Source organism: Phalacrocorax aristotelis, chromosome 10 (assembly GCF_949628215.1).
Source record: "Phalacrocorax aristotelis chromosome 10, bGulAri2.1, whole genome shotgun sequence".
Classification (NCBI taxonomy): Eukaryota; Metazoa; Chordata; class Aves; order Suliformes; family Phalacrocoracidae; genus Phalacrocorax; species Phalacrocorax aristotelis.
In genome coordinates, this window is record NC_134285.1 from 25033571 (window position 1) to 25059899 (window position 26329).

Sequence of the window (26329 nt, forward strand, 5' to 3'; positions counted from 1 at the left end):
GCTGAGTTCTGCTGAATTCCACTTGCCTGGAAGTAAAGCATGACACAGGTTTGTTATTCTGGGTCACTGAAATAGACATCACCTCCAGGAGCACAACTCTCATCCTGTCTTAGCTTTCAACACTGCTCTGGAAAGGTAGCAGTGATTAACAGCACTATTAATAGAGAATGGAAAGTTTTCTGTGCTGGAAGCAAAGGCAAAAGGAACATGATAAATTCAAAGAAAATAATGGAAACTAATTAAATGAAATATAACTGCTTTGGAAAGCGCACACAATGCTTGATCCTTGCTTAATGCAAGAATCTCCAGTGGCTGATAGGAACCTGGAGGATTTCTTTTCCAAGGAGGTTGCCAGTAAGCTCAGAGCACAGAACTGTCTAGGCTTTTTAAAAGGTTAATATCTTCACAGCTCTTTTGCTGGCAGACAGCTCAGGATACACAGAATACAGCGGCCCTTGATCAGCATCTTGCTGTTTCCACCCTTTGCCGTGTGTTAGCATCAAATGCACGATGTTTGTGCTTTGTCAGGTTTGTCTCATCCAAGCCCTCAACCACTGTGATACTTTTATACAAAATCTTCTTTCTTGGGACATTAAAATCCAAATCACTTGGCTGTGGAAACAGCATCAAGCATATTCTCTTTCAGACCATGTAACTGATCCCTGCTGGGACAGGACTGGGTTATGCCCTTCCGGCACTCAGTGGGGCCGAGTTCAATACACATATTTTGAGAAAATTCCATGATTCTTGGAGTTGGTAGCAAAACTCCTATTGACTTCCGTCAGATTAAAGTTTGGCCTAAATAGTTCTGTTTTCCCCGTAACTTGTCTCTTTTCTACTAGGTTTCTCAGGTGCCGTTGGGTGTAGGTAATGACACCATACAGCTGAAGACCTGCTACTTCCCAAAATCTTGTTTGTACTATTCTCTGGCAAGTGTGGCAGGCAGTGGCTGGAGACATCTCCCCGGGATGCAACCTCTGGCCAAGTGCTTTTGAAGACATGCTGCTAGGAGCAGACTGTATCTGCCATACTAACCCCAGGGAAACTGGAGATGTTTTTCCAGAGACAGGGTAGACCAAACTGGTGAGACTGGATTTTGCTCTGTGCACCTCTTACCCATCTTCTTGCAGCTTTGCCCTGTCTGTGTAACACATGGGATGAGAACAAAGCCATAGGGCTAAACCCACAAGTAACATCAGTATTTACTATCATTCCATCAAAACAGAGAGCACTGGGGAAAAAGCTATTAACCACAGGGTATCCCGAGATTAATATTTTTTGAAAGTATCTCCTTCCTGGGAAGGAAGAAAGAATGATCCAAAGAATTATGTTTCCTTTTAAAAGAAGTCCTTTAATTTATATCCTGAGGCATGCATTCAAAAGATTTCATTTACCCTGAGCTACAATATGAAGTTTAACCAAAATTTCAGAGTGGTTATTTATGTGACTGTGAAGTTCCACCACACAGTTACAGTTTTAGTTAACTGTAAGTTACGAAGTGATATCTTTGAGTACAGTAGATACTGGTGAGGATCATGATTTTTTCTAAGCCTTTATTTTAGGCTATCAAGGATCCACATGCTTTGAACGCCCCAAAGCAGATTCAAAGTAAATGTAACATTTCTTTGTAAAAGCTAGAATGCACTCCATTTTCCTGCAGCTTCTCAATGCATCTTGCTACCAGCTGCCGAAATAAGGAGGAGGGAAAAATGGACCCAGGCAGGGTATTTGTCTGAGAGACACTGAACACAGCAACTACAATCAGAACCCAGAAAGCAAATGCCTTGTGAGCAGCGTTTCCGTTTTATTTCCCGGATCTTGTGTTCATCTCAGATCTCTACCCCTTTCATTGCTAACCACATACAATCTTGCATCACATGTATCTAATTTCCAAGTGACACTGCGGGCCTTTTCTGAAATATGTTCACTATGTCCTCTGTTGTGTTCCAGGGAGTGTGTGGTGTTCAGCAGTACTTCGTCACAGGTAGCATATAGCTATCTCTGCACTCTTTCTCCGACTAGCTGAGCTGGTGCTTTCCATTTCAAGCATTGCCGCTGGGATAAGCTTTACAAAAAGAATAAGAAGAGGAGTACCTATCCCAAGATAGATAGGATGCTACAGATTAAGCTGCTTTGATTACAGTCTCTAAATATACTTTGGTTTTTCATATGAAATGCCAAAAGGAATCTGTTGGAGACCCCTGAGTCCCTTGCGTAAGTTCATGCTCCTCTTACTACCCAGGCTACAAGCTCTAAAAGGCTGCCAGTGAAATTCAGGCCCTTGTAGCATCTTGAGAATATTTTTCCTATAAAGCTGCAAAACCATGAGCAAATAGCCTTGTGTGATAACTCGGAGGTAGACGCGCAGGGGAGGGTGCTGAAAAAGTCTTGGGTAGTTAGGAAGAATTAGTCTCATGTTAGAAAGCTTGTCTCTCAGTCTGGTTTGCCTGGAAGCTGAAGCACCCATGGTGTGTCCTTCCCATCTCCTAGCATAGCAGCAGCTGTGTTATGGACAGCTGCAGTTCAGAGCAGGAGCAAGCCATGGGAGATTTATGTAGGTTTCTTAGGCAGTTCATTGGTTGGACTTGGTGGCTGTGGTTGATCACTCGTGTTCTGGCTTGGAGGAGGGGGCCACGTGGTCTTCTGATGAAGATGGCTGAAAATGAGAAATACATTTTACGTAGTTTGGGAGAAGGACGCAGAGGATAACATGAAGGCAACACTGGCTATTTAGGAAAGAAAAGAGAAAGCCACGGATCTTGCATGCCTAGTGAATTGTAGTGGCCATCTGTTTTGTCTGAAAGTGCTTTTCATAACCTTGAAATCATGGTTTGTAAATGTCTACTTTGTACCTAACTAAAAAAATGGTGCTGGTGGATATTCAGGTTGAGTTAAGGTGATCAGCTACGACAGTGGTAGTATACATTTAGGTCTCAAAGTGCCCTTTGAGCAGATATCTTTAGGACATAGTTCTGTTAAATGTAAACCATTTAAGAGCTTTTAGGGAAATTCTTAAGATACTGAAGGTCCAAACAAAGCCATGTTGTCCTCATCTCCTTGGCTGGGACTTCGCAGCATCTTGATACCACAACAAAAAAGATTAACACATTCAGTGATACTTTTTCCCTTACTCAGAACTGAGTGGTCTATAAAAACGACAGCTAGACAAGCAATAGAACTGTAAATTCCCATCTAGCCTGGAAGAAAAAGAATATTTTAGAAAATAAGAGGGATATCCAGGAATTCACACTGTGCATCACTGTGCAGGGTGGGTAGTCTCTTGCTGTCTAGGAAGCGACATATTTCTCTGACATGGCCATCTGGAGAACCTCTGCTAGATTATCTGGTTAAAAGTTGTCAAGCAAAAATTTTGATTTAAGAAAATCCAACAAAACAAACAGGAACTTTTAATATGTGTATTGACAAAATTATAGACCACAGCAGTTTTGACACCTACTCCTTGTAATCTGGGTTTCCTTCCACAGGCAGGCACTGGTCCCTGTCACATGGCAAAGCTGCAAATGTAAGCACATAGCCAAGAATAAGTAAGGGTTAGAGAACATGCTCAATGCAAGTAGCATTGCTACATTATGATAATGCACATCTAAATGATGCAGGAACTCTGAAAATCCTGACACACTCATATATCAGAGGTGCTCCTTAAAGGCTACAATTATTTTCCTTATGTCTTGTGCTTTGAGACAAAGACAATGCTGGACCATGGCCATGTTTAGTTGGTGAATAGCATCAAAGAATAAAGACTGAGCATCTCTCTGGGGCTGTGCACTCCCCTGACTGTGAGGAGGAGATCATAAACTCTCCTTTTGCATGGAAAGAGAGAAGCGGGGCCAAATAACTGCTGCCAAAAAACTTTTACCACTCATGGACAAAGCTCAGAGCCCCAGAGTTAATTCAGACTCCCATGGAGCTAGATGTCTTTTCTCTGATTTTCTCCCATCCACAGACGTGTAAGTGGAAGGAAGTCTAGGCCGATTTATACATCAAGGAAACAACGAGGTTACTATTCCCCTCTGCTCAGCACTGCTGTAGTCATACCTGGATGGCGTAACGAAGGTTTGGATCCCTGATTCAAAGCAATTGAGAAGCTGGATGGGGTCCAGCAAAGGCAGCCCTAGGGCTCATAACCTGCAAGGAGAGGCTGGGGAGGACTGAGGGAGCTGGGCTTGTTTAGCCTGGCAAAGAGGAGGCTGAGAGGCAGTCTTGCAGCACCCACTCCTACTTCAAGGGCAATTAGCAAGATGTCGGAGCCAAACTCTTCTTGGCAGTGGCAGACAATATAACTGGGGGCAGTGGCCACAGATTGCACCTGTGGGAGTTCAGACTAGATAGTAGGAAAATCTTTTTCCCAGAGCATCACGCAGCTTGGGAGCATATTATCCAGAAAGACTGTGGATCTCCATCCTTGGAGGCTGAAAGCACAGCTGGCTAAACCCACTGGAGATCTCATCTAGTGTGATGGTCCTACCTGCAGGAGAAGATTTGAGTCCTGGTCTCCAGCAGTCCCCTTCAACCAGCATTTCTACATTTCTGTGAAACCATCCTCCTGCCTGTTAGGTTTTGTTTCCCCGGATAAATGCCTTTCCTCTAGCCCTGGGCACAAGTCACACCCTTTGACTTCTTACACTGCAAGTCTGCATTTCAGATTCAAAGATGAGTCACATGGGTACACGGAGGGCATTGCATCTTGTTTACCGTAAGAGAATCAAATACACGTATGGGAGGCTTAACTGGTATGGCAAAAAATGTGTAAGGTGTTAGAAACTCTAAATAACACTAACAGACATCCTTGAGACTTGTTTGGATTCAGGTTTCTCCAGTTAATTTAATGCTTACCGTCCTTGTTGGAGAGGATTGGCGCTAACAGTTCTTTAGCTTCTGATAGCAAAAGGTCAACAAGATCTGAAGACGGAAGAGATGTATCTGAGACTGCGCCTGTTTTATCCTCTTCTGTTTCACTGTTGACTCTTACAAATATGGAAAGTGCCATCAATACTTCTGTCATAGAATGGTCATTGAAAATCCTGACCAGCCTCTCCTGAAGAATATTCTATACAAATTCTGTGTATTCAGGGGGAATTGCACCTCGATTGCTCAGCATCACAGGACACTCTCTTTTAGACATACTTGCATTGTTGTATCACAGACAGATATCAATGCATTTTTTAGAATTTCTCAAAAACATTTTTCCTTTGTTATATTAGAAGTAATCATCTTGGAAACTTAAAAACTGGATTCCATCATTCTTAAAAACTGGCGCTTTTTTAAGGGGCTGGTCATTATCAATGAGACTGTGACCTTTCAACGAGTTCATCGGTTAAAATCACACCAGCATTATTACAGTTGTGACACATTTTTTCCAAGAGATAGGAGACAGGTTCAGACTGAAAGGGAGTCCAGAAGCCTGAACTCTTATTTCTCCGACCATGCATGTGGTTGAGAGTCATGCTAGCTCTTTGCTATCAGTTTCTGTAACTGCTGATAGAAAAGGACATGGTCCTAGTGCCAAAAATTGACGTATGTTGGGAAAAGCAGGTGGGTCAAAACTCTGCTTCTTTGAAACAACCTGCTTAGGGGCTCTGCTAACAACAGTAGTTTAACCAGAGGAGTGTTCCACCTTATTCTCCAAAAAGCCTGAACGGAGGCCAACCTGCCCCAGGTACTAATCCACCAGCAGCCTCCAGATCATCTTCCTCCCATGGTTTCACTTCCAAAGCAACAGTATGTTTAAAAACTCTGTTATATGTGAATCACCTTCCCCTGAGAAAGGTCAGAAAAGACCATTTCATATTGTTGTTCACGATTCCCAGAAGCCATCTCCTACCTTTTCTCATCTGGTAAAGGACTGGGTGCGCTCAGGACCTTGTGGACGTTCTGCCATGCAACAACAACAACAACAACAACAAAGTTTCAAACTTGTAGGAATGAATAATTCCTGAGAACAAACCCCATGGGTTTTTCCTGGTGATCAGATTTAATATGACAGTAATCAGCTTCTGCTTATTCATTGCCCTTGAAGCGAATGTCTCAAGGCCTTTTGCAACTCAAGCAATATTCACAGTCTATGCAGATATACAGACATATCTAAATTATGCCTTTTTAATGGCAATACTAAAATATATGAAATGCAACATAAAAATACTCTTCCAAAGGACAATTTTGCAGGCTACTTTTCAGCGAGTCTTCATCATTGCTACTAGCAATCCCTGGTTTCTGGATTGTACCTGCACGCGTAAACACTCATTACCATGCACGGTTAGTGAATTCTCAAACACTACTGAGGAATGTATAAAAAAGGAAGATATTTTGCTCCAGTGGTCAAAATCCAGTGATCTTTGGCCCTGGGACCAAGTCAAATCCATTTCCTAAGTCCAGCCCCAAACTGCAGGTCTAAAGGCATTTTAATTCTTCCTTCTCTGAAGCAGAGGGCACAGCATCTAGTCTTCCTTTTGCTCCACCTTTCCTATTGATTTCAAGAGCCCTTGGGATAGGCTGCTAGTAGCTGTAGCAAATATACTGAATACTAGTGATCCCGTTGTGGCTATTTTACTAATTACACAAGCTTGTATTCCCAATACAGGTAGTGAAGTAGAAGAATAGTCAATTAAAAGACTAAAGCAATTATGTGTGCAATTTTTCAGGAAATCTGAGGGGGAAAACCACTGGAAGAACAAAACCACTCTTCAAGTTTACATTTGTTGGGTAGAGAACCAAGCGTTCAGTTATACAAAGGGAAACATATGACTTTGACCATCATGTCCAACAGAGTTCCTGGAGCAGCCTTAACCAGAGCATTACAGGGGGACTGGTGATCCAGGGACAGCAGAGTCACCAGGCAAAACCTGCACCACAGTGTTTACATAGCTCTTAGGTATATGAGTATATATGAATTCATTCCCTAGTTTCTCCTAACCAACAGGCAGTGTGCCTTTTTAGGATGAGATAGAATTAAAAAAAAACTCTCTTGCTTATGGAGCAGGAAGTTATTTGGACTTGCAAAATCACCCTTAAGGTAAGAGGCCACAGTGATGCCACCAGCACCAGGGGTGGTTCAGCACTTCACCTGAACAAACAGGAGCAGTTTCCTATTGCAGATTTCCAGGCGCTTCCGTGAGACTTCGGATTTTCGTAACTGGCTGTCAGCCAGGGACAACTGTCTTTTCAGTTCCAGGACATCCTCCTGAGACACGGCCAGAGGAAGAAAAAGGTGATGATGATGGTCCAGTTGTGGCTTTTTGAAACAAGAGTTTATGACATTTGCTACAAACAGAAAACCACCATCCTTTTGGAATGGACAGTGGAATATATACAGATTATAACTCAGACCCAGAGAATATGTTGGCCTGTGGTCATACACAGCATATGATGTATGTGCTGCATTCATTTTCTCCTTCATAAATAGAAGGAGGGGAACCGTGGGTTTTTCCCCAGTCTGAGGGGTTGCATTACCTCTATTTCAGAGACATGTTTTGCTTTCTTCCCCACCAACTGCATCTTCAGTTCTGCAATTTCAGCTTCCAGCAAGTGGATCACTTCCTCATAGTCCTGTTCTGCACTTTGAGCTTGTCTCTGTACGACCTCTGCCAGCTGCAGCTTGCTGTGCAGCGTCCGGTTCTCGGAGAGGAACCCCAGTGCTTTCTGGAAGCAGTGAGACGTTCTGGTGAATACACCACATCCACCTCGGCTGCCAACCACCAAAACCACCCCAAGGCCCCCAGCAATCTCTTCACTAACCTGGTTCAGTCTCTGAAGCTCCTCTTCCATTGACTTCTTGCTGTTTTCCACCTCTTTCAGGAGAGACTATGGAAAAAATTTTCATCAGATTAGAAGCAACAAGTGATAGGGCATTTTCTAGAAGATGCCCTGGTCTTGTAGCCCTTACCCACCAGAATAATATTTTACAGAAGCAGTCGTGTGCACTCTCCCCCACCACAGTGCTTTTTGGGCTGCGACCTGCATGCCTGCAGAAATCCACCTGGACACCACCGTGGTGCCAACAGCCATGCTGGCAATCTGCAGCTAGGTCAGGATGGGAGGACAGGCGGTGCTTCTGTTATTCATGGACTTGAATTATTTGTGAGACACGTTTTTGGACTTTTAAATATATTTACCCACTGCTAAAAAGTGACTGCATACTTTCAGTACAAATAAGTTTTCATTTGAGGTTGAGAGCGAGAAAGAGGCAATTAAGGAGAGCTGAGGGTGAGAGTCTCCTTTGTAACGAGGAATGTGCATAATGCAAACTGGTGACTTCTTAAGAGGGACAGGCTACACCCCATTACCCTCGTGTACAACTACAGCGAGCTAAAGCAGAAGGCACCAGTCAAGAAATCTGCTCAGAGAAGAGGCTCCACCTTTAGCTTTCGGACTTCTTGCCGCAGATCCATCATTTCCAGCTGCAGCTGCTCCAGCTCCTCATTGCCATTACAGCTGAGAGCGTCGAAGGTCTGCAAGGCAGAGGGACAGACAGCATCACGCACCGCTTATGCTTTATGACAAGCATGGGGTTATATGGCAGGCACATTGTTTTCCTTACCCAGAATAACAATGAATCAAAATAACTTTGAAAAGCAGTCAGCATTTTTATGCAACAGATCAAAGGGCACATTAAATAATTCAACTGCAGGGTTTTTTTTTCACCCCACAGGATTTCACTCTCTGATCCCTGACAGCTGGAATAGCTGTGCTACAGTGAACTTTCCTTTTGTGAATGAAGTGAAATTAGTTGGAATTGATTAATTATGGCTTATTTTCCTTCGGCATCACTGCCAGGCAGCTTCCTTCATATCATCCCATAGATATTGTTATTTCCTTATTAAAAATGAGAAGTTTGAGGTCTTTTATATAATTTCCTATCATCAAAATTATTAGTGCATAGTTCTGCCTTCTCTTTATAACTTTAGAACAATCAGAAAATGGTAATTTAGCTTTTCCCATCTCAGAATTTCATGGATTTCACATAGAAGATTCACGGAGTCAATGCAGGAGGACTGGCTGACCGGAGAGTGAAAAGCTGATGTATCCAGCAAACTGGCCACTTCGTGTTGCGTGAAGAGCATGGAGTTAGAATCCAGACCAGCCTTGTCCAGCTCGTCCTGCATCAGATCCCTGAGCACTTGGAGAAGATCTGCGAGAAAGAATCAGTTTTACCAGGCTGAGAGAGAAAAGCACTGTGTGTTAGGAGAAAATGCTGCCGATTCTGGGGATATCCACTTACAGCCAAGCAGAGCAGGTTTAGAGAGGCCAAACAGTTTTCTCTAAAACTCCTAGGTTCTTCAGCAATCCCACCAAGCTTAAATAAGTTGTTGACAATCTTTACCAGACTCTTATTTCTTATCCAATTAAAACAAATGAAATTTTTAAAACTCAAAAACCCCAGATATTTTCACAGTGGAGTTTTTGCTATCATAGTTTAAAATTTTAAGCCCAAACCACATTTCTCAAACAAAAGGCACACACCTACCTGCTGGCATTTCTCATTCTGCTGATTTGAACAAAAAACAACTCAATGACTTCAGCACTTAGAAAAGGTGTTAAACGGACAAAACTGAAAATCTAGGCTCATTTTGATTTCAGACATGGAGGAAAGCATGGTGTGAGGGGCTGCAAGGGACAGGCGGGAGCCAGTGCAGCGGAGGGGAGGTGGCACCGGGGTCCCAGCGCCTCCAGTCCTCAGCCCCTGCACTGCAGCAGGAGCCAGAGCCTTTCTGCAAGAGCAGCATCTTCGCTGCCAGCACATTTGCCAAATACCCCTAATTATCCTTATTTCTATTGCCAGAAATAACAAAGCCAGTTGCTCTTAGGAGAGATGTGTGGTTCTGTGTCCCATCACTCACTCTGTACAAAAACATCCATCCAAGGGGTGTTGTGCTTTGCAAGCCTGTTCTGTCCTGGGGTGTGTGTGTGACTTTGCTGATGGCTTTGACTTTTGTGAAAAAACTTCTGGAAGCAGACTCTGCTGGCCAGATATGCTCTGGCAGGTCACCGAAAGCAGAGCAGGCTTTTATCTTCTGTGTGTCCTCTGGCCAGCTCTTGCTTGGCAAGCTAGGGTTTTAAGGCAAGTGAGCCCTCACACTGACTTCCTTGTATTTTCATTTTACATACGATTCTACCAAGCACCTTCTTTTGTATTTGTGACTTTCCTTAGCTGTTTTGAGGCTATATCAATACCCTGCCGGGTGTCTTACCTGCCACCTTTCAGCAGATGCCTCTCTCCTTTCTCAAACCTCCAGCAAAGCTATGCAAAAATGAAAAAGCCCATCACGTGCAGAGCTGCCTGCTCACCTCCATAGGCCACCGTCCCCTGTGAGTCTGTGGTCAAACTTTGCCGTAACTGCCTCTTCTTCTCCTCGGTCACATCCAGACCAAGGTACTGCAGAACCTTGAGCAGAAACATTAAGCCTTTAAAAAGAAAAATACTGGAAAGATAATGCTTTGAAGTAGGTGCTGGGAAGATACTTGGTGCTGGGTTTTCTGCTGGAAGTGGCTCTCCAGGCAGCATCTCCCAAAGGAGCAGGCTTGGGCTGGTTTTCCAGTCTCTTCTTTCTTACATGTGTACAGAAATGCCTGTTCCTGAAGTCAGGGACATGTTCACACCCCTCCAAGAACATTTTATACAGATTTGCTGCTAAGAAAAACTGTCACGAGCTTTATCAAAAGCCAGTGGAGCTGTAGTAAAGCTCACCTGCCAAGAACTCTGCCATTCTTTATTTTGATGCCCAGGAATTGTGTTTGGGAGCGAGAAAATAAAAGCTATTCACAGAGTATTTCCTGTGCCAACAGGAGACATTCAAACATTCTCTTTCTCCACTGTACCTTTTGCTCTCTCATTATGTCTGATGCCCTGTCTCCTACTGATATTTATCAATTCAACCCCAGGCAGCTTTTAAAAGACAAAGTCAAGCTCAGCAGACTCTGGGAAAGAGCGCAAGTTAAACACTTGCCTGTCCCAGGCTGCACCTGCGGCTCCTGCTCACACATGTACAGCACCTCCTGCATGGTCCCCTGGAAGAGGGATGGACATGAGTCCTTGCTCTCGATTCCATCACCAGCAAGCCCATGGGACCCATCTGCTCTGACACGCTGCCTGCAAGGCCCGTTTGAGTCCCACCGCCTGCTCCTCTGCCCGCCACCCCTGCACAAGGCAGTGCTGCAGGCTCCAGGGCTCGGGATGCCCTAATCCTCAGGCTGCAGGTGTTGGCATTTGGTGTGGGCCACCCCAAAACCATCTCAGGTTGTGCTGGTCAGTGTGCGTGACCCTGGCACCACTGCAGCTGCCCACTCATAACACTGGCTTTAAAAAGGGGAAGCCAAGCGCCCCCAATCCTCCCACCAAAGAGGAGCTGCTTTTATACCCATGACGAGCAGAGGTCGCTGTGAAAATGCAATCCTAAATCCTACTTTAGGAGAATTATGCAGGCTTAAAGGAACGTTCCTCTTTGCGTGCTGCCCTCTCGGGAGGCGAGAGCAGCAGAAGGGCAAGCGCCGCATCTGCCGTCGGGTGGCAGCAGAAGCTCATCGCGTCGGGTTCGCCTTGGAGTCCCCGGCCCTGCAGAAGGGGCTGCGTTCCTACGCTCTCCCCTCACCCCCAAATCCAGCAATACCTGGGAGCATGTCTCTCCAAGGGCACTCTGCTCTTCACCAGCGTGTTGGTGAGCAAATGGGCAGCTCTTTGATGCCCTGCCTTTTGATGGGACCCCTGGAATATATTTTCCATAAAATTATGAAAGGAGCAGCGGTTCCGGCTGGATCCTCAGTGAAATATCTCATATTTCAGCCTGCCCTCGCCCACACCAGGCTGCCCGAGGTCACCCCAGCAGCAACAGCAGCACCAGAAAGTTTGGAGGGCAGCTGCCTGCACCTGTAGCCTTGAGTCAAATGCATTACATCCAAGGGAGATGCAACTGCCAGGAGGAGATTTCTGGAGCTCCCCAGAGCATTGAGAAATAGCCAAGATAAACCAAGGTGTGTTTAAATGCCCCTTCGGACATGATCAGGGTGTTCTGTGCAAACAGGCAGGCTGCTTCTCTTAGCCTATTGCTATTCAGGCTTGCATTTTTTAATCCCTCCCAAAAACCAAGCACGTAGACCCCTATGCTAGTACCTGGCCCAGTCCTCACATGTCTGACTGGAGCAAGAATCAAAGCTGAAAGGTCTCGATCAGTTCTTTCACAGAAAAACAATATGAGGAGTCCATTCACATAAGCTTATTTTGTTTGCCAGTAACGTCACAGCTGGAAGCAGGGAGGTGTCATGCCAGTGGACTATATTCTTGTAGTGCACCTCGGGAGAGGACTGAGAGGAAACCTCGCTTTCAGGAGAGGGACCCATTCCACTTACCAGTTCCAATTTCCCATCCTTGAGCCTGATATGGGGATCCAGTGCTACTTTTGGTTTGGTGCCTGAAGCTGCTTTATGATTGGATGCTGAAGTGGGTGCTGAAAAGCCAAAAATAAATGTTAATGGAAGAGCACTTGGGTGGAGGAAAGAGGTGCCTGCAAAGAAAAATTCATGTTATTGCATGAAATATAAACTGTGTGCATCAGGCCAAAAGTCAAAAACTGGGATTTACTGGATCCAGTCCTGGAAGGTTCAACTAGGCCACAGTTGAAAATACTTGATACTGGGGCAAACCCTTACTGAAACTGGGCTTCTGCACAGTTTAAAATGGGATGTTTCATTCAAGGACCTAGGACTGAAAAAATAGCAGTTTGGAAATTTCCAATCACAAGTTTTTGTGGAGTCTTGGGTTCTGTAGCTATGGTGATATAAGGAAAAAAAAAATCTGCCTGGATCTTGTCTTCTCTAATTGATTAAGCAAAACTGAAACCCAACATTTTCTAAAATGCAGCCTTGGCTTTCACAACATCCATGGAAAAGGTAATTGGCAGATTAAAATTGATGCAGAAAAACACCACTGCAAGGCTTTTTCCCTCCACAAGACAGCAAAAAGCCTTGAACCCTTTTCCCTCAGTCGGGCAGACAGGGTTTTTTGGGTAGAAGGAGCCACATGAATTATGAGTCAGACACAGAGGGAGAAAGAGGCAGAAATGGCAGCTGCTTTGCTGGTGAAAAACTGTCATGAGATCTGAAGAACCAGCTGCTGACAGCTGGCTCGTCATTACCAGCACTGCCTTCACAGCTGAAATAGTACAGAGTGCAAGCCCTGCTGCTATGCCCTGCAACTTGTGCTCCTCCATCCCTGGAGGGAACACCACCTTTTCACTACAATTAACCCTTGGCCGTAAGGAACCGTGGAATTCCCTGGGAAAAGGGCTGCAGAAGATGTTACTCACTTGGGAGCTCCCCTGCCAGACTCCAGAAAGGTGCAGGACTGCTGTGCCTGCAGCCCTGCTGGCTGCCTGCCTGCCCCTGCTCACCCGCAAGCCATCAGCCCAGGTCGGTGACAAAATGCCTTCTCATACCAGTGGCACAGGATTTGCCCAGGGAACAATTTCTTTCACCTGACTGGGATCCGATCAACATCACGGGAGGCCCTGTCTTGCCAAGTAACACTGCTTCTCCTGAACCTCTCGAGCACTCTCACCACACCCTCCTCCACCATCAGGACAGAGACCTGGTGCAAGGAGAAGGCAGCAAGAAGGAGCAGAGGTGCTGCACAAGCATAATCCTTCTAATCTGGGTATTCATCCGCTCTGCTAATAGCAGCAGCTGGGAAGCAGCAAGAGGTAATAAATGGGTTGCTGGTTTGGCCACCAACACTTTACTTTCCAAGTTCAAGGGCAGAACTGTTACCCTTCGATGCATGGCTAATCAGGATTAGCTCCACGTGGCTTTACTGTCAGCTCTGGACATGGAGAGATCCAGGGCATCCATCAGGCACCCAGAGAGTGGTGGTCACTCACCCAGGCTCCAAGCCTGGTTGCTACTCCTTCAAAGCCAGTTGTCTGTTTTCATGGATGACACCACTGACACAGAGACTCCTCAGTATTTCATATTAAAAAACCACATGTAATAAAAAAACCCTAGCTAAGTCAGGAAGGGATTAGGTCATTGCTATTTGCTGGATTGCCTACATGATCCAGGGCTTTGCTCCCCATCACTGGGAGCTCTGGCTGATGGTGGTGGCCACCTAAGAGCCTACCTGGAATCAAGGCTGCAGGATGCTCGGGGTAGGGAGGACAGACCAAGGGCAGTCCCTCTCCCAGGGTCTCTGCAGTGCAGAGCATGGAAGGTGAAGGCTGAAGCCTGCTGAGCTTGCCCAGGGTGAGACAGGCATCCCTGGGAGCAGAGCGCTGACACACACTCATCCCAGCACTGTCTGCTCCCTCTCTCTCACAATAATCCCAGGCATAGACTAAACAAAATTTAACTTGCAATGCTCGCTCTTCACATTCCAGATGGAAATTACAACGTGGCATAGGGATTCACAAGCAGGGCCAGTGCCTTGGTAGCACATGGGGAAGGTCAGACTTATGGTGGGCTGTGCTTGTTAGGGACTCACTAGGGAAAGCCCAGCTTTTCCTCTGGGCAGAAGCAACTTTCATATCATAGGGATGTGGGGTATCTTGCTGGAGGTCATCTCCCTGGACACTGGATCATGGGGGTTATTGAGGTTTCCTGTGATTCCTAAGGGACCTGTGAAGCTGCAGGGTGATTTGAGTTCACCCTCCGATACTGCTATCACACCTATCGGGTGAACAGTAGGTCTTTCCCACAGAAGTTAAGAGTTTAGTACAGGACTCAGAGCATGGAGAGAAAATGTAGCATGGAAAAGTAAGCCAAAAGTGAAGCTTGGATGTAGAGAGAAATCTGACTTAATCAAATCTGTAAGCAATTTCCCAATTTGACCAATTGAGGGCAGCCTTAATGCCTGTATAATGCCCAGGGTTGCTGTGTACATTACAACTATCATTAATTGACTTTTTTTATACCGGGTCTCTGAGGACCACCCATTCCCATCAGAAGGGAATGTTGCTGGCAGTGGGATCTGCTGCCTGCAAGTCTGACATGATCTTTGTACATGGGCAAAGACACTGCTGCAAAGGAGTCACAGGCTGAGAGTAGAAGAATTTTTTGTCTCCTATTTCCAGTCCTCTGCATGTCTTAGTAAAGACTTTTGCTACTATGGACAAACATGGACATAATAACGACACGTTGAGTAGCTGCTACCTTCCCTCTCTCCTAGTGGGCTGAGGCTTATTATCACCACATTAGATTCCACTACAGCAGTATAAACACAAAATTAATTTTGTCATCTTCAGCACTGAGGAGACAAGGCTGTGCTTGTCACCCGCACAAAGAAAACAATTTAGTAGGACTCGTACCTGAAACAGTAAGCTCTGGTGGGCAAATGTCTGGTGACAAAGAAGGCACAGGAAAATGATTTTCACGTCTATTCTAGAAAAAGAAGACAAAACAGCACAGGCAATCGCTAAGCAGAATCTTTTGGTGTAAATAAAAAGCAGAAGACAGAGGAGTTTAACAGAGAGGAACCCATCTGGCCCATAAAGTGCAAAGGCACCACATACACCTGGTGTGCAGATGGGCCAAAAGAAACTCCAGGGGTTTCTGTGGGAGCACTTGGCACAGGCACGTTCCTGAGCTATCTCAAAATCTCTGGTCACACACGGAAAACCAAGTTTGTCATTACTGTAATTGAGAGCTGAGGATGAATTTGACCTTGCATGCCTTCTCCATAGAGGTTTTCCCTAAAGCTCTGCATCCAACACACCAGTGGGGTCTTGATTCTGACCATGGCCAGTTGTGTTATTTACCCAAAACACATAATTATAACAGTGACAGGAAGCCAATACCATTGCCCACCCTTTAAGTGCCAGGTCACAGCTGAAAGCACAAGTAAGAGGGAAAAATAGAGTCACAGAGTGGATATGCTGAGCACCACCAAGACGGTGTTTCCATAGCTGGGAACTTACCTGCAGAGAGAGGCACAGGACAGGTAGCACAGGTAGGTGCCTGAGCACGCTTTCGCTAATGAGGAAGCCTAGACCTCATTAAAAGTTCCATCTTCTAGCAGCAAAGTGAATTTAATTCCAGCCAGCAGTGTAATTTTATGTAGGTGCACAACATTACACAAGCACACCTTCTGCTGGATGATGAAGGATCTAACTGTACTATTCAGCTATATGTATATGGACTAAGGCTGACTGCCATAAGCATGTCTCCAGCCTGGTACACCCAAAGGCTGCATATCTATGACATTCTTGCAAGTCCATGTGTCCACAGGGTATGGAAAGAAAGACCTTTTGTGAATGATGCTTGTATGAAAGGAACATCCAGTCGGCCTTTTCTGAAAGAAGTTTATGTGGAAGAGGACAGAAGATACACCCAGCACTGCACCAGTCCAGGAGAAGAGTGACAAATGCACAGAATCCAGCCACAGACCTAAATTATTGTGAAGGTTGTGTGGTTAAACCCTGTCTCACCACACGCAGCTCAAGCACTTGTCTCTGCAAACACAACATGGAGCTAGGCTTCACAGGAAGAATGAACCTGGCTTATCATTAGACTAGTGAAGAACAGAAATGGGCTGCTTAGGAACACTGCGGATTCATCCTCATCAGAGGTCTTTAAGAACAAAGAGTTGTTCCTGCCTTTGGGTAGGAGACTAGATCAAACTGACTCCTGAGATCCCTTCCAGCTCTATGACTGCTATTGAATAAGATGCAGGTTGCTATCCACAGAAGGGTTTTGGTTTTTTTACAACCTGAGACTTCTGAAACAGGTCTAAATGCAGGCCCTGGAGATGAAACTCATCTCATTACCTCCACAAATCCTTTGGCGCCTCAAACCCAAGACAGAAGAAACAATATTTCAGATTTAAAACACCTGGCTGTAAAACAGGGCTACATACACCTGCATTGCAGACTTTCTACCATCCGGAAGGACTGCCATGGAGTCCCTAAAGAAGAGTTTTATGATCAAAGAAGGTCACACAACTGATGTCTTTGGTCTTAGATATGAACTTCAACCTACCTCTGGGGACCTCACATGGACCTTCAGTCTGCAGGAACTCAGACCGTTTCCCACAGCCTTTGGGGGTGGCGACGGGATGTTGTTATGAACTGACAGTCCAGGATGTAACCGTCCCCTTCCAGGAATAAAGGCCACTTCTGTGTTTCCCTCATGTCTTAAACAAACAACAAATACAGAATATTTTATTAACAACAACAACAAAAAAGCACAACTTAAATTTGCAGAACTTCCATGCCCATGGTACTTTCTCCAGGATAATCCCACTTGAGCCCATGTAGCCTGTACCAGTGTAGTTGGATCTCCACCAGCTGGGTTGCTTGTTTGATCTTCAGTTCTGTTGCAGAACTCTGCTGGGCAGTGATAGGGGATATTTGTGAGGACCAGAGCATTGGGGAAGTCTGGATTACCCTTCAGGATGATCTTTGCATTCAAGATGTCCTTATATGATCACCTATCAGGACCAATCTGAAGCATCATTTAAGACTAATAATCCTTATGCTTCCTGAAGCCAAACATTGGTATGACATGAAGAGTTTTTGCCTAAGACTCAACAGCACCATGATGCTGATGGGAAATATGTTACATGCCTACCTGAGTTTGGCTTTTGCAATTATTTTTCTGGCCTCTTCATGTGTGCTGCCCACCAAAGAATCTTTGTTGATAGCGATTAGTTGGTCACCAGGTCGGAGCCGACCATCCTAAAAAAAGAAGGAGAAAGTCAGAGCATTGGAAAGGAATGTACCTCTGTCCAAAGCCTTCTCCTGCAACACAAATCCTCATTAGTCTGTGCAATGCATTATTCATCTATTCTTAGAAAAGCTGCTTCAGAACAGCTGCAGCTTCTAGGAGGGGTCTCCATTGCAAAGTCACTGAGGGTCTCCACACTGACTTACCTTGTAACAGTCGCCATCTGGCACAAGCTCTTGAACATAAATCATGGGACCATCAGGCCTGTTAGATCCACCACTGATTGTCAGCCCTAAGCCGGAGGATTTTGCTATAGAAATGGTCTGGATTCCTGATTCAATGGAGTAGCTGCAAGGGAGAGATGTTAGTAGGTGACTCAAGGTGATCTGATCTATTTTCCCCTGTTGCTGAACAAACTCTGCCTGGCATGACCTTTCTAACTTCTCCCAACCTTTTCTGTCCCTGTATCTCTTCTTTCACCCAACCTTGGAAAGAGGAGGTGAGGACTCCTGTTTCTTAGCAGATATTGTTCAGCATTAAGTGACTGGCTTGCATAATCTCAAATGCTGGGCAATATTCATTTGCAATTAGAAAATAAAGAGAGAAGAAACTAAAGGTTTAACCAGAATATATTTGGCACTCCTGGTTTTTATAGCCAAAAGCATTCAAAGGATCAGTGTAATTATTGTTCAACTCCAGTTAAATCACCCGACAGCAATTTACAGATTGGTCAACTATTAAGCAACCCTTAGCAAACACCAAAGTGAAGCTCAGGATACACAGCTATGTCTTCACCAAGGTTTGGAGTCAATACCTTGCAAAATGCCCTAAGAAGTGAGCCCTTAAGCACATTTATAGCAACACCCACCATACTGTGATTTACTTCTGTGGCAGTGGTACAGACAACTCACCCAGTCAAGGATATACTGCAAATGGAGCGGTGGCTGAGTTGGACCCTACCCTCAAAGAGCTTGTGCTAGACAGGACCCAACATGCCACCAAGACTGGGACATGGCAGGTGGCTCCCTGCAGGGAAGGAGGTTTAGCAATTGCAGTAAGAGCTTGTGGGAGCAGAGATTTCATTGGCCACCCACAGGCTGGTGGGAACAACTGGACAGCATTGCAACAGGGAGGTTTTGGGGAAGGATTTGGTGGGATCTAAGAGTCAGTAAGCCCTTTCCTCCTAATGGGCTGCATGCAACTGGCAATTTTCCTTTTCAGTCTATTTCCACAGTAGCCACTCACCAGTCTACAGTTACTGGCCCTCCTTCAGTTATCTGATAACTTAAGATGCAACGACAGCTGTGCATCCTGTGGCTCACAGTGACAGCAGTGCATAACTGCCCTGTGTTCCTCAGCAGTGCCATCCCCAGTGGTCAGACGCCCCATTGACAGACCTGCATGCATCCAGCACTCCCCAAACCGGCAGTGGGCCCCGGGGAGAGCCAGCTGGCTATATGGGGGAAAGAGACTGCATTCATGCAGCATGCATCTTAGTCTTGTAGAAAAACATGGCTCCAAGAAATATTTTAAGAAAACAATGTCACAAAATGTAACATTAAACCCTCCACTCAAGTCAAAATATCGGACACTATCGGGGGTGACAATCATATCTGGGTCCTGTTGCTCAAAGGGTTGGCAGGACCTCACATGAGAGGTCGCAGCCTGGGGACAACCTGCGGTGAGCAGAAGGGATAGCAGCCGTGTGCATGAAAAGACCTGTGGCCCAAATTACATCTCCACAGCTGACCACCAATGCTCAGCTGCGGTCAACGGTCTGTGATTTCAAATGGCTGATGCTGCTCCCAGGAGACAACCACTCAGGTCTGGCACTGGCATGGAGACAAGCAGAACACGGCACAGTGTGGCAGCACTGAGTGAGGAGGCCACCGAGTCAGGTCCCCTCTAGCCTACATTGCAGCCTGCGGTGGTTTAACAGCAGAGCAAGGGTGTCTGCTTTGACCAAACCAACTGCCAAGCAGATGAGCTGGCCTCTCCTCTGTAAGGGTCCCTCACTCCATGCAAGCAGCTTAAACCTCTGGTGCCAAATATTTGTCCTTTGCAAATCCTTAATAAAGAACTGGTATTTAGCAAGAGGATTTACTGGTTCTGCAGTGAGGACTGATTCTTTTTACCAGCGGCTTGGCTTGTTTATGTTGGCAAAAGAAGGGAAGCTGCAAACCCTGGGGACAAATGGTCCCAATTCCACGACGGTTAACACCCTTCAAGCTGGCCCTCTTGAGAAGGGCAACCCCAAGCACCCCGGAGGTGAGACTCGGCAGAAAAACAAGCTCTGCCCATCCAAACCTCTGACCCTGCGAAATATGAAAGGGACAGATGACCACATGAAAACACATGCTCCAGGAGATGCTCTGCAGACAAAGGATGTGGTGTCTGTAGGCAACTGCTGTTCACACCAAAGCAAAGGGCTTTGGGAGCGTTTGCATTGAGAGGCCAGTGCTTGTGCTCTTGTTGCACGATGTCAACATGCCAGAAGCAGGGCGGTAGAAAACAAGCTCCTGAAACACCTTCTGAAAGCACCACTGACCTTGCAGAAACACTCCACTCATTACATGGTTTATAAAGGGGATGTGCAGGGTCCTCTCAGCTGGCTGTAAGCCACAGCTTCACCCCGGGTTTCAGAGGGGAGGAAGAGGAGCAGTTGCATTTTTAACCATATCACAGACATATTGACTGCCTCAACAGGGAAGCCTTTCAGCTCTTGGGCACAGGCTTCCCAGGAACAGTCAAGATGCCACCATGACAAGGACTTCTAGGAGATGCTGTGGTTTCCTAGCCATTGTGGTGATACAATGATATAGAAGACGTAAGACAAAGATATAGATATAGATATAGAAAGACATAAGACAAAGACGAAGACAAATAAAAACATATAGACAAAGACATATAGAAAGACATAAGACAAAGCAGTTCTTCAGACACTGGAAGTATTTACTGGATCTACCCCTAAGATGGTGTTAGACATTTGGTGATGTCTTCATGACTGACCAAGGGACAGGTTTTGCGGGGCCAGCCCCGCGTGACCCGTACATACTGTGTGTGAGGGGGGTGTGCCGGGTTTCCGATGAAGGGGCCGTGGGAATTGGCGGGGCTCAGCAGCAGCGGGCTCTGAGACCGTGAGGAGGAGCCCGAGGATGTACTTTCCAGGTATCGACCTGAGCAGCAAAGCCAGAGTCAGTCCAGGGAACACAAATACTCCATCATCACCCTCCTCCCCTGCTCTAACACTGAGAGCTGACACCATTTTCCTAGCTTTTTGGGGAAAACCACATGGTAGTTAAAGACATCAGTATATCGCTCATGGAGAGGAAACATTCAGTCTCCTCGGCACAACTCCAGTGTGGGACTGTCACCCCCTGCCAGCCATAGGGGAAGTGTTGGCAGCCTTCTGGTGGTATAGCAAGCCAGATGGGCACCTTCTTTCCCCATGCACACATGATTTGATATGCTGGCACCTGGCTTAGGTTAAACTTGTTGCATCTCATTAAACATTTCCCATTTGCAAGTGAAAAAAAATGATCTCTGAATGAATGATTGCTGAAATGCTTTGAAATCCATAATAGAAAGCTGCACCTGCACGGACGGGTATTGCTGGGGTTACCTGCCTGGCCTGTCAGTTAGGCAGAGTCTGGGGATTGGGGAAGCTGTTGTGACCCCAACTCAATTCTCCCTTTCTCACCCCAAGGAGGCTAGCTTGCTGCCTTGCTTTCTGCTTGCTCTGTGCTGGCAGGACCGGCCATGCACGCTGCTCTGCACTAAGTGCTTGCAATAAGGATGAGCAGGACTTCTCTTCCTTCAAACCTCCACCCAAACACCTACACAAATCCAATCAAAATTCCTTCACAATAACACTGGGATAAAGATGACTCTCGGCAGAGAGGGGCTTTTGGTTTCCCCCTAATGACATGCTGAGCTACTCACTACCTCCATGCAGGACTGGCGAGCTCCGCGCTGAGCCTGTATTGCTCTGGGAGCCGAACTTCTCCAGCAGCTCAGAGAACTCTCTCCTGGAAACAAAAACATGGTATAGTCAGCTGCTGCTTAAAACTATTCCCTACCTGATTATATGACGATGGTGCCTCTGATGGCAGTGACTTACTACCGAGTCTATAGGGCCAATGCCCTCCAGCAATGGGGAGCAGACAGAACTTTCTCATGCATAAGGGTATAATCCTCCTGGTTTCAAGAGGTTGTGCAAGACTTAAGGTCGATAATCAATCTCATGGTAGTGCAGCTTTCCTGTGATGGGCTGGAACTTCAGTGTGCTCCTGCCCCACCCTGGAAAGTGGTCGGGGTGAACATGGGCAAGAGGAGCTGGGAAGGGATGTATGGGCAGGCACTGATGATGTGGACTGCCCTTCCTGAGAGAGAGCAGATGAACACAGAAGCCCTGCCTTGCACCCTGCCCTTCACCCCTGCCTTCACCCACTGCGCGGACCCTCCCAGGAATCAGCTGGAATAATTTAACCCCCAGCTTAACCACATAAATTAAACAGACTGTCAGAAGGAGCTGTAACTATGTAAACATAAAACAAAAATGCTTGGCCTATTTATGACTCCTTCCAGAATAGTTAAATGTAGATTATTCTCTGGTTTTTTATTCCTTCTTTCCTAGATAGAAAGCAGATCCTGCTAGCTCTTGCTGGGATAAATACGAGAGATGGCTTCTGGAGCACAGGCAAAAGCAGCAGCTCACTCTCTGAATCCATCCACAGTGATATCCCTCCATGAACGTTGCAGGATAAACTCTTGGAGCATACAACCTTAACAAAGACCTGCACTTGCAAAGCATGCTGGGGCAGTGCAGGCTTCCCAGCAGCTCATGGCTGAAAATGCTGAACCAGCAGGCACGTGCTACATTTACAGATACCGAGATCAGAAAGGCTTGTCAGCGAATTCAAGAACAGGGAAGAATGGCAATCCACAGCACTTAGCATGATCCCTTTGTCTTGAGGTAATCCTGCTGCTTCCTATATTACCTCTCTGCAAAGGATAAGCATCCACAACATCCCCTGGAAAGCTGGCTTGGTGCCCAAGTGTCTTCATTAGTGCTTTGCCTCCAGGCTGAGTCTGACCACCATATACCTACCCAAGTGTGTTGAGTCCTTGCTGAGCTGTAACTACCTTTACACAACACATTAATTGCTTTGCAACCTTCCTTTTCCCAGGTGTAACGTGTTGAGTTCTTAAACCAGTAAGAACCACTGTTTACCAGCTCTCGCATCATTTCTTTGAGCTGCCATGAGCATCTCACATCCTTTTGGATGAGGAGGCACAGAAAGGGGATGCCATGTTCGAGCATCAGCCTGCTGTGCCCGTCCCTGCCGCATCAGCTCGTTAGGCAACACAGCTCCCAGGAACATGCTGTCCCTCTACGACTGTGCAGTCTTCTTCATAACCCAAAACTTCTGGATCAATCCAACCTTTTGGCAGAGAGAAGAGCCTCAAGGATGACTAATTTCTTACAGGTGTAATTAAAAAAGCAGCCAGGCAATGAGGAGAGACCCTGAAAGTGTTTCTGTGGCCACAGTAACAACGTTAGATGTCCACTTTGAAGGCACGAAGGAACCCCCATGGGAAGGTGCCTTCTTGATGCTACAACCACAGGAAAAGCCTGGTTATGAGTGGCTAGCTCTCACACTTGACAGTCAGACAAGCTCAAGACATAAATCTGTAGGAAACAAGCCACAGCAAAGTCTCCTCAGCGAAGAGACTGCTCTTACACACAAGCAGACGTTGTGTCATCTGCGTACTTTACCGGGACAGATGTTATATATTATTGGCTAGATTAGAGTCAACAATATTAAATGATGAATCACCAGCTCCTTAGGTTCCTGCTGGAAATGCTTTCAGTAATTTACATTTTCCCATTAACAAACTTCAAAGACCAGTGCCTGCCTTATCTACTATTGCAATCAAATGTCTCCCTTATTCATTCCATTTAATGCTAATTTTAAAACCAAGTGTCACACAGTACTTAGTGGAATGCCTTGGTGAATCCCAATACTTTGCATCAACACTATTGTCTTTATCTACTAAACCCACGACCTTAAAAAAAGACAACTACTTTGTTCAAACCACCACCTCCCTTCCACAAAACTGTTCTAACTAGCAGTTTTGTAGGGTTAGACGCTGAAATAGATGTAAAAGCACTGAGAAAGTGAAAGGACAGCTTTGACCCTATAGCAGTAGGTCAGCGGTTTGCTGTTCTGTGGTTCCCTGAGTTAAGCCTTGGGTGGGTCTTACCTTTGCAGGATTTTTCCAGTTAGCCTCTGTTTCTAGAGGTGATCCACACACTCCCTTTGCACTAGTAACTCATGCAGTGATGGCCTTATCCCTCCCATGACCTATTGCAATGGCAGGTCTGACTTGCTGGAAGCTAATGTATTATTTCCAGTGGTTGCCAAGCCATCAGCAGCTGGGTTTTTGTTTTGGGCTAGGTGTTTCTGTGGTCATCTTTTGTTACACTTTCCTAGATAATAATCATGAGAGCACAGAACAGGTAATGAACTTAAAACAATGGCTAAAAAACTCTTAGTTAATGCAAATGCAACTAGTCTGGCAGCTCTTATGTTCTTTAAACCCTGCTAAACAATGCAAACCCAATCACTGATCCATGCTGTCAAACTCTGTCATAAGCAAGCGCAGGTATGATTTGGGCATTCTTTGTTGTATATTTCATGTCGTTAAGTTCATCCACAAAGCAGTATTTATCATTATTTGCTCAGGAGCCTGAACAACAAGCTCTAAGCCTAGGGTTGCTTTGCTGTAGGGGCGGTGTGACTAAATGCTACATCACAGGTCACTGTCCCGGCTCCTGATTTGTTGGTTAGTACTGCAAGCCCCAGTTCCACCAAGGACATAAACACATGACTAACCTGAAGCACACCTTTATCCCAGCAGCAAGCAATACACTTTCTGGTGTCAATCTCCTGAGAATTAATTTTGTGCTCAGTGCTGTATTTGACGGAGTTTACAAGTGGGCAGATGATGCCCAAACAGTGCCGATTAATGAACAAGTACGCTGAAGGAATGCCAACAGGTCTTGCTTTGTGCTTTCAGACACCAAAAGATTTCAAAAGATGTCTTTAATATTTAAAATTTGACCCTTACTAAACCATTCTGAATTGTAAGGTGCCCGCAGGACTAAACCGCCAGCTTTATTTAAAAAAAAAATCATGGGGTTGTATTAGGTGGAAAGTTCATTTTAACAATTCCTTCTCCAGCTCTTTTTCATTAAGATGCAGCCATTTGAGGTCTGGAGGATCCCTGCAACAAAGGTCAGGCTGGCGCAGCCTTCAGCCCAGCCCCACAGCGTGGAGTGGGATAATGGGGTTTGCCAGCAGCAGCCAGCTGTAGGCCGACTTTGCTGCAGATTAAGCAGTGGGGGGTCAATCTTCCTGCAGAATGTTGTTGTTTTATCTCATAATACCTTTTCGTCCTGCCCTTTTGCTCTTGGGAGAACAAAGGGTGAATCCTACATCAAAGGTTATGTGAGAGCACAGCGTCTGGAAACCTCAGCTCTGCACCACAGCTGGGGGAGAAAAAGGAGCCTGTGACACCAGATAAATTAATAGTTTGTCTTAAAAAAGCAAAGCCTGCAGGTCAGTGGGAACTGTGAACCCGAAGCACTGCAAAAGCATCACAAAAGCAGATTTTCTTGCCCCTAGCTTGCAGCAGGTGCAGCATTTCCACTGCTGTCCAGGCAGGATGATGCACTGGAGCAGCAGCTTCAGCATGGAGCCCAAGTCCATCCCTGCCAGGGATGGGGCTGCACAGAGCCAGCACATCCCAAACTGTAAGCCCTCCTGCACTGGCTGTGCTGGGCAGCACATCACAAGCACATCACAGCTGCTTGTCTTTGCTTTCTCATTAACGCCTAGGAAGTGGTGACATGCACAGGTACATCTCTGCTTCTGTGTTGCATGTTTTTCCCCAGTGACCCTGGGACACCCCAGGCTTGCAGGAGTCAACCCCGCTACTGCCTTCCATTTTAGCACCAAGTGCTCAAACAAACCCATGGGCTGAGCCGCTGTCACATGCAGGGCTCACAGGAAAAAAGGGATTACCTTTAATTCACACCATGCTGGGCACAAACTCCAGCAACAGCCTCTTTGCTGATTCCTGGGTATTGGTTGACATTGGTTGTGCATTTGCAGAAAAGCAAACTGCTTTCCTTACTGCTTCTTGTGCAAGCCCTATTAATACAACAACCCATTTTCACCAAGGTGACTGTGCATATCATGCAGAGATGCAATGTATTTAGCATTTTATCATGGGAGGACTAGGAGGTACAGCATAAACTGGCTTTCTCACAGTGATAAACCTGAAAGACCAGGATGGTATCTGTGCAATGCATAGAAACAAGGAACTATTGTAACTTTCAGGCTGAGAATGAATAAACAATAATTATGCATATGCAATAAAATTATCCTCATTAGCTAAATATGAGCACAGACAAAAATCAGAACCAACCATCATCCAAACCCAGTGTGTCCAGCTCTAAATCTGAATTTTCTGCTTTAAGCCTTAGCATTACTGCTGCTCTCTATAGCATGTCTGATGCGACAGGCTGAAAACATGCATCTTATACATGCCAGGACTGAGTTCCATTAAGAGTACAGGTAATTTGGGCCTATAATTAACT

At 45.7% G+C, this 26329-nt stretch overlaps 1 protein-coding gene across 1 annotated transcript in view; it reads right to left on the reverse strand.

The window, feature by feature from the left end:
- Positions 1-1339: 1339 nt before the first annotated feature.
- The window catches only part of LOC142062838 (syntaxin-binding protein 4-like), a 46514-nt gene continuing 21524 nt past the window's right edge, over positions 1340-26329 (reverse strand). Inside the window, exons 6-22 of the mRNA XM_075105927.1 lie at positions 21604-21689; positions 20717-20837; positions 17868-18009; positions 17566-17672; positions 16975-17128; positions 15306-15378; positions 12358-12455; positions 10303-10399; positions 9018-9145; positions 8373-8465; positions 7753-7818; positions 7468-7656; positions 7082-7198; positions 5843-5892; positions 4855-4985; positions 3458-3515; positions 1340-2656 (exon numbers count right to left, since the gene is read on the reverse strand). Of these exons, the coding sequence (XP_074962028.1) occupies positions 2551-2656; positions 3458-3515; positions 4855-4985; positions 5843-5892; positions 7082-7198; positions 7468-7656; positions 7753-7818; positions 8373-8465; positions 9018-9145; positions 10303-10399; positions 12358-12455; positions 15306-15378; positions 16975-17128; positions 17566-17672; positions 17868-18009; positions 20717-20837; positions 21604-21689 (1816 nt within the window). The 3' untranslated portion in view covers positions 1340-2550. The remainder of the gene's footprint in view (positions 2657-3457; positions 3516-4854; positions 4986-5842; positions 5893-7081; positions 7199-7467; positions 7657-7752; positions 7819-8372; positions 8466-9017; positions 9146-10302; positions 10400-12357; positions 12456-15305; positions 15379-16974; positions 17129-17565; positions 17673-17867; positions 18010-20716; positions 20838-21603; positions 21690-26329) is intronic.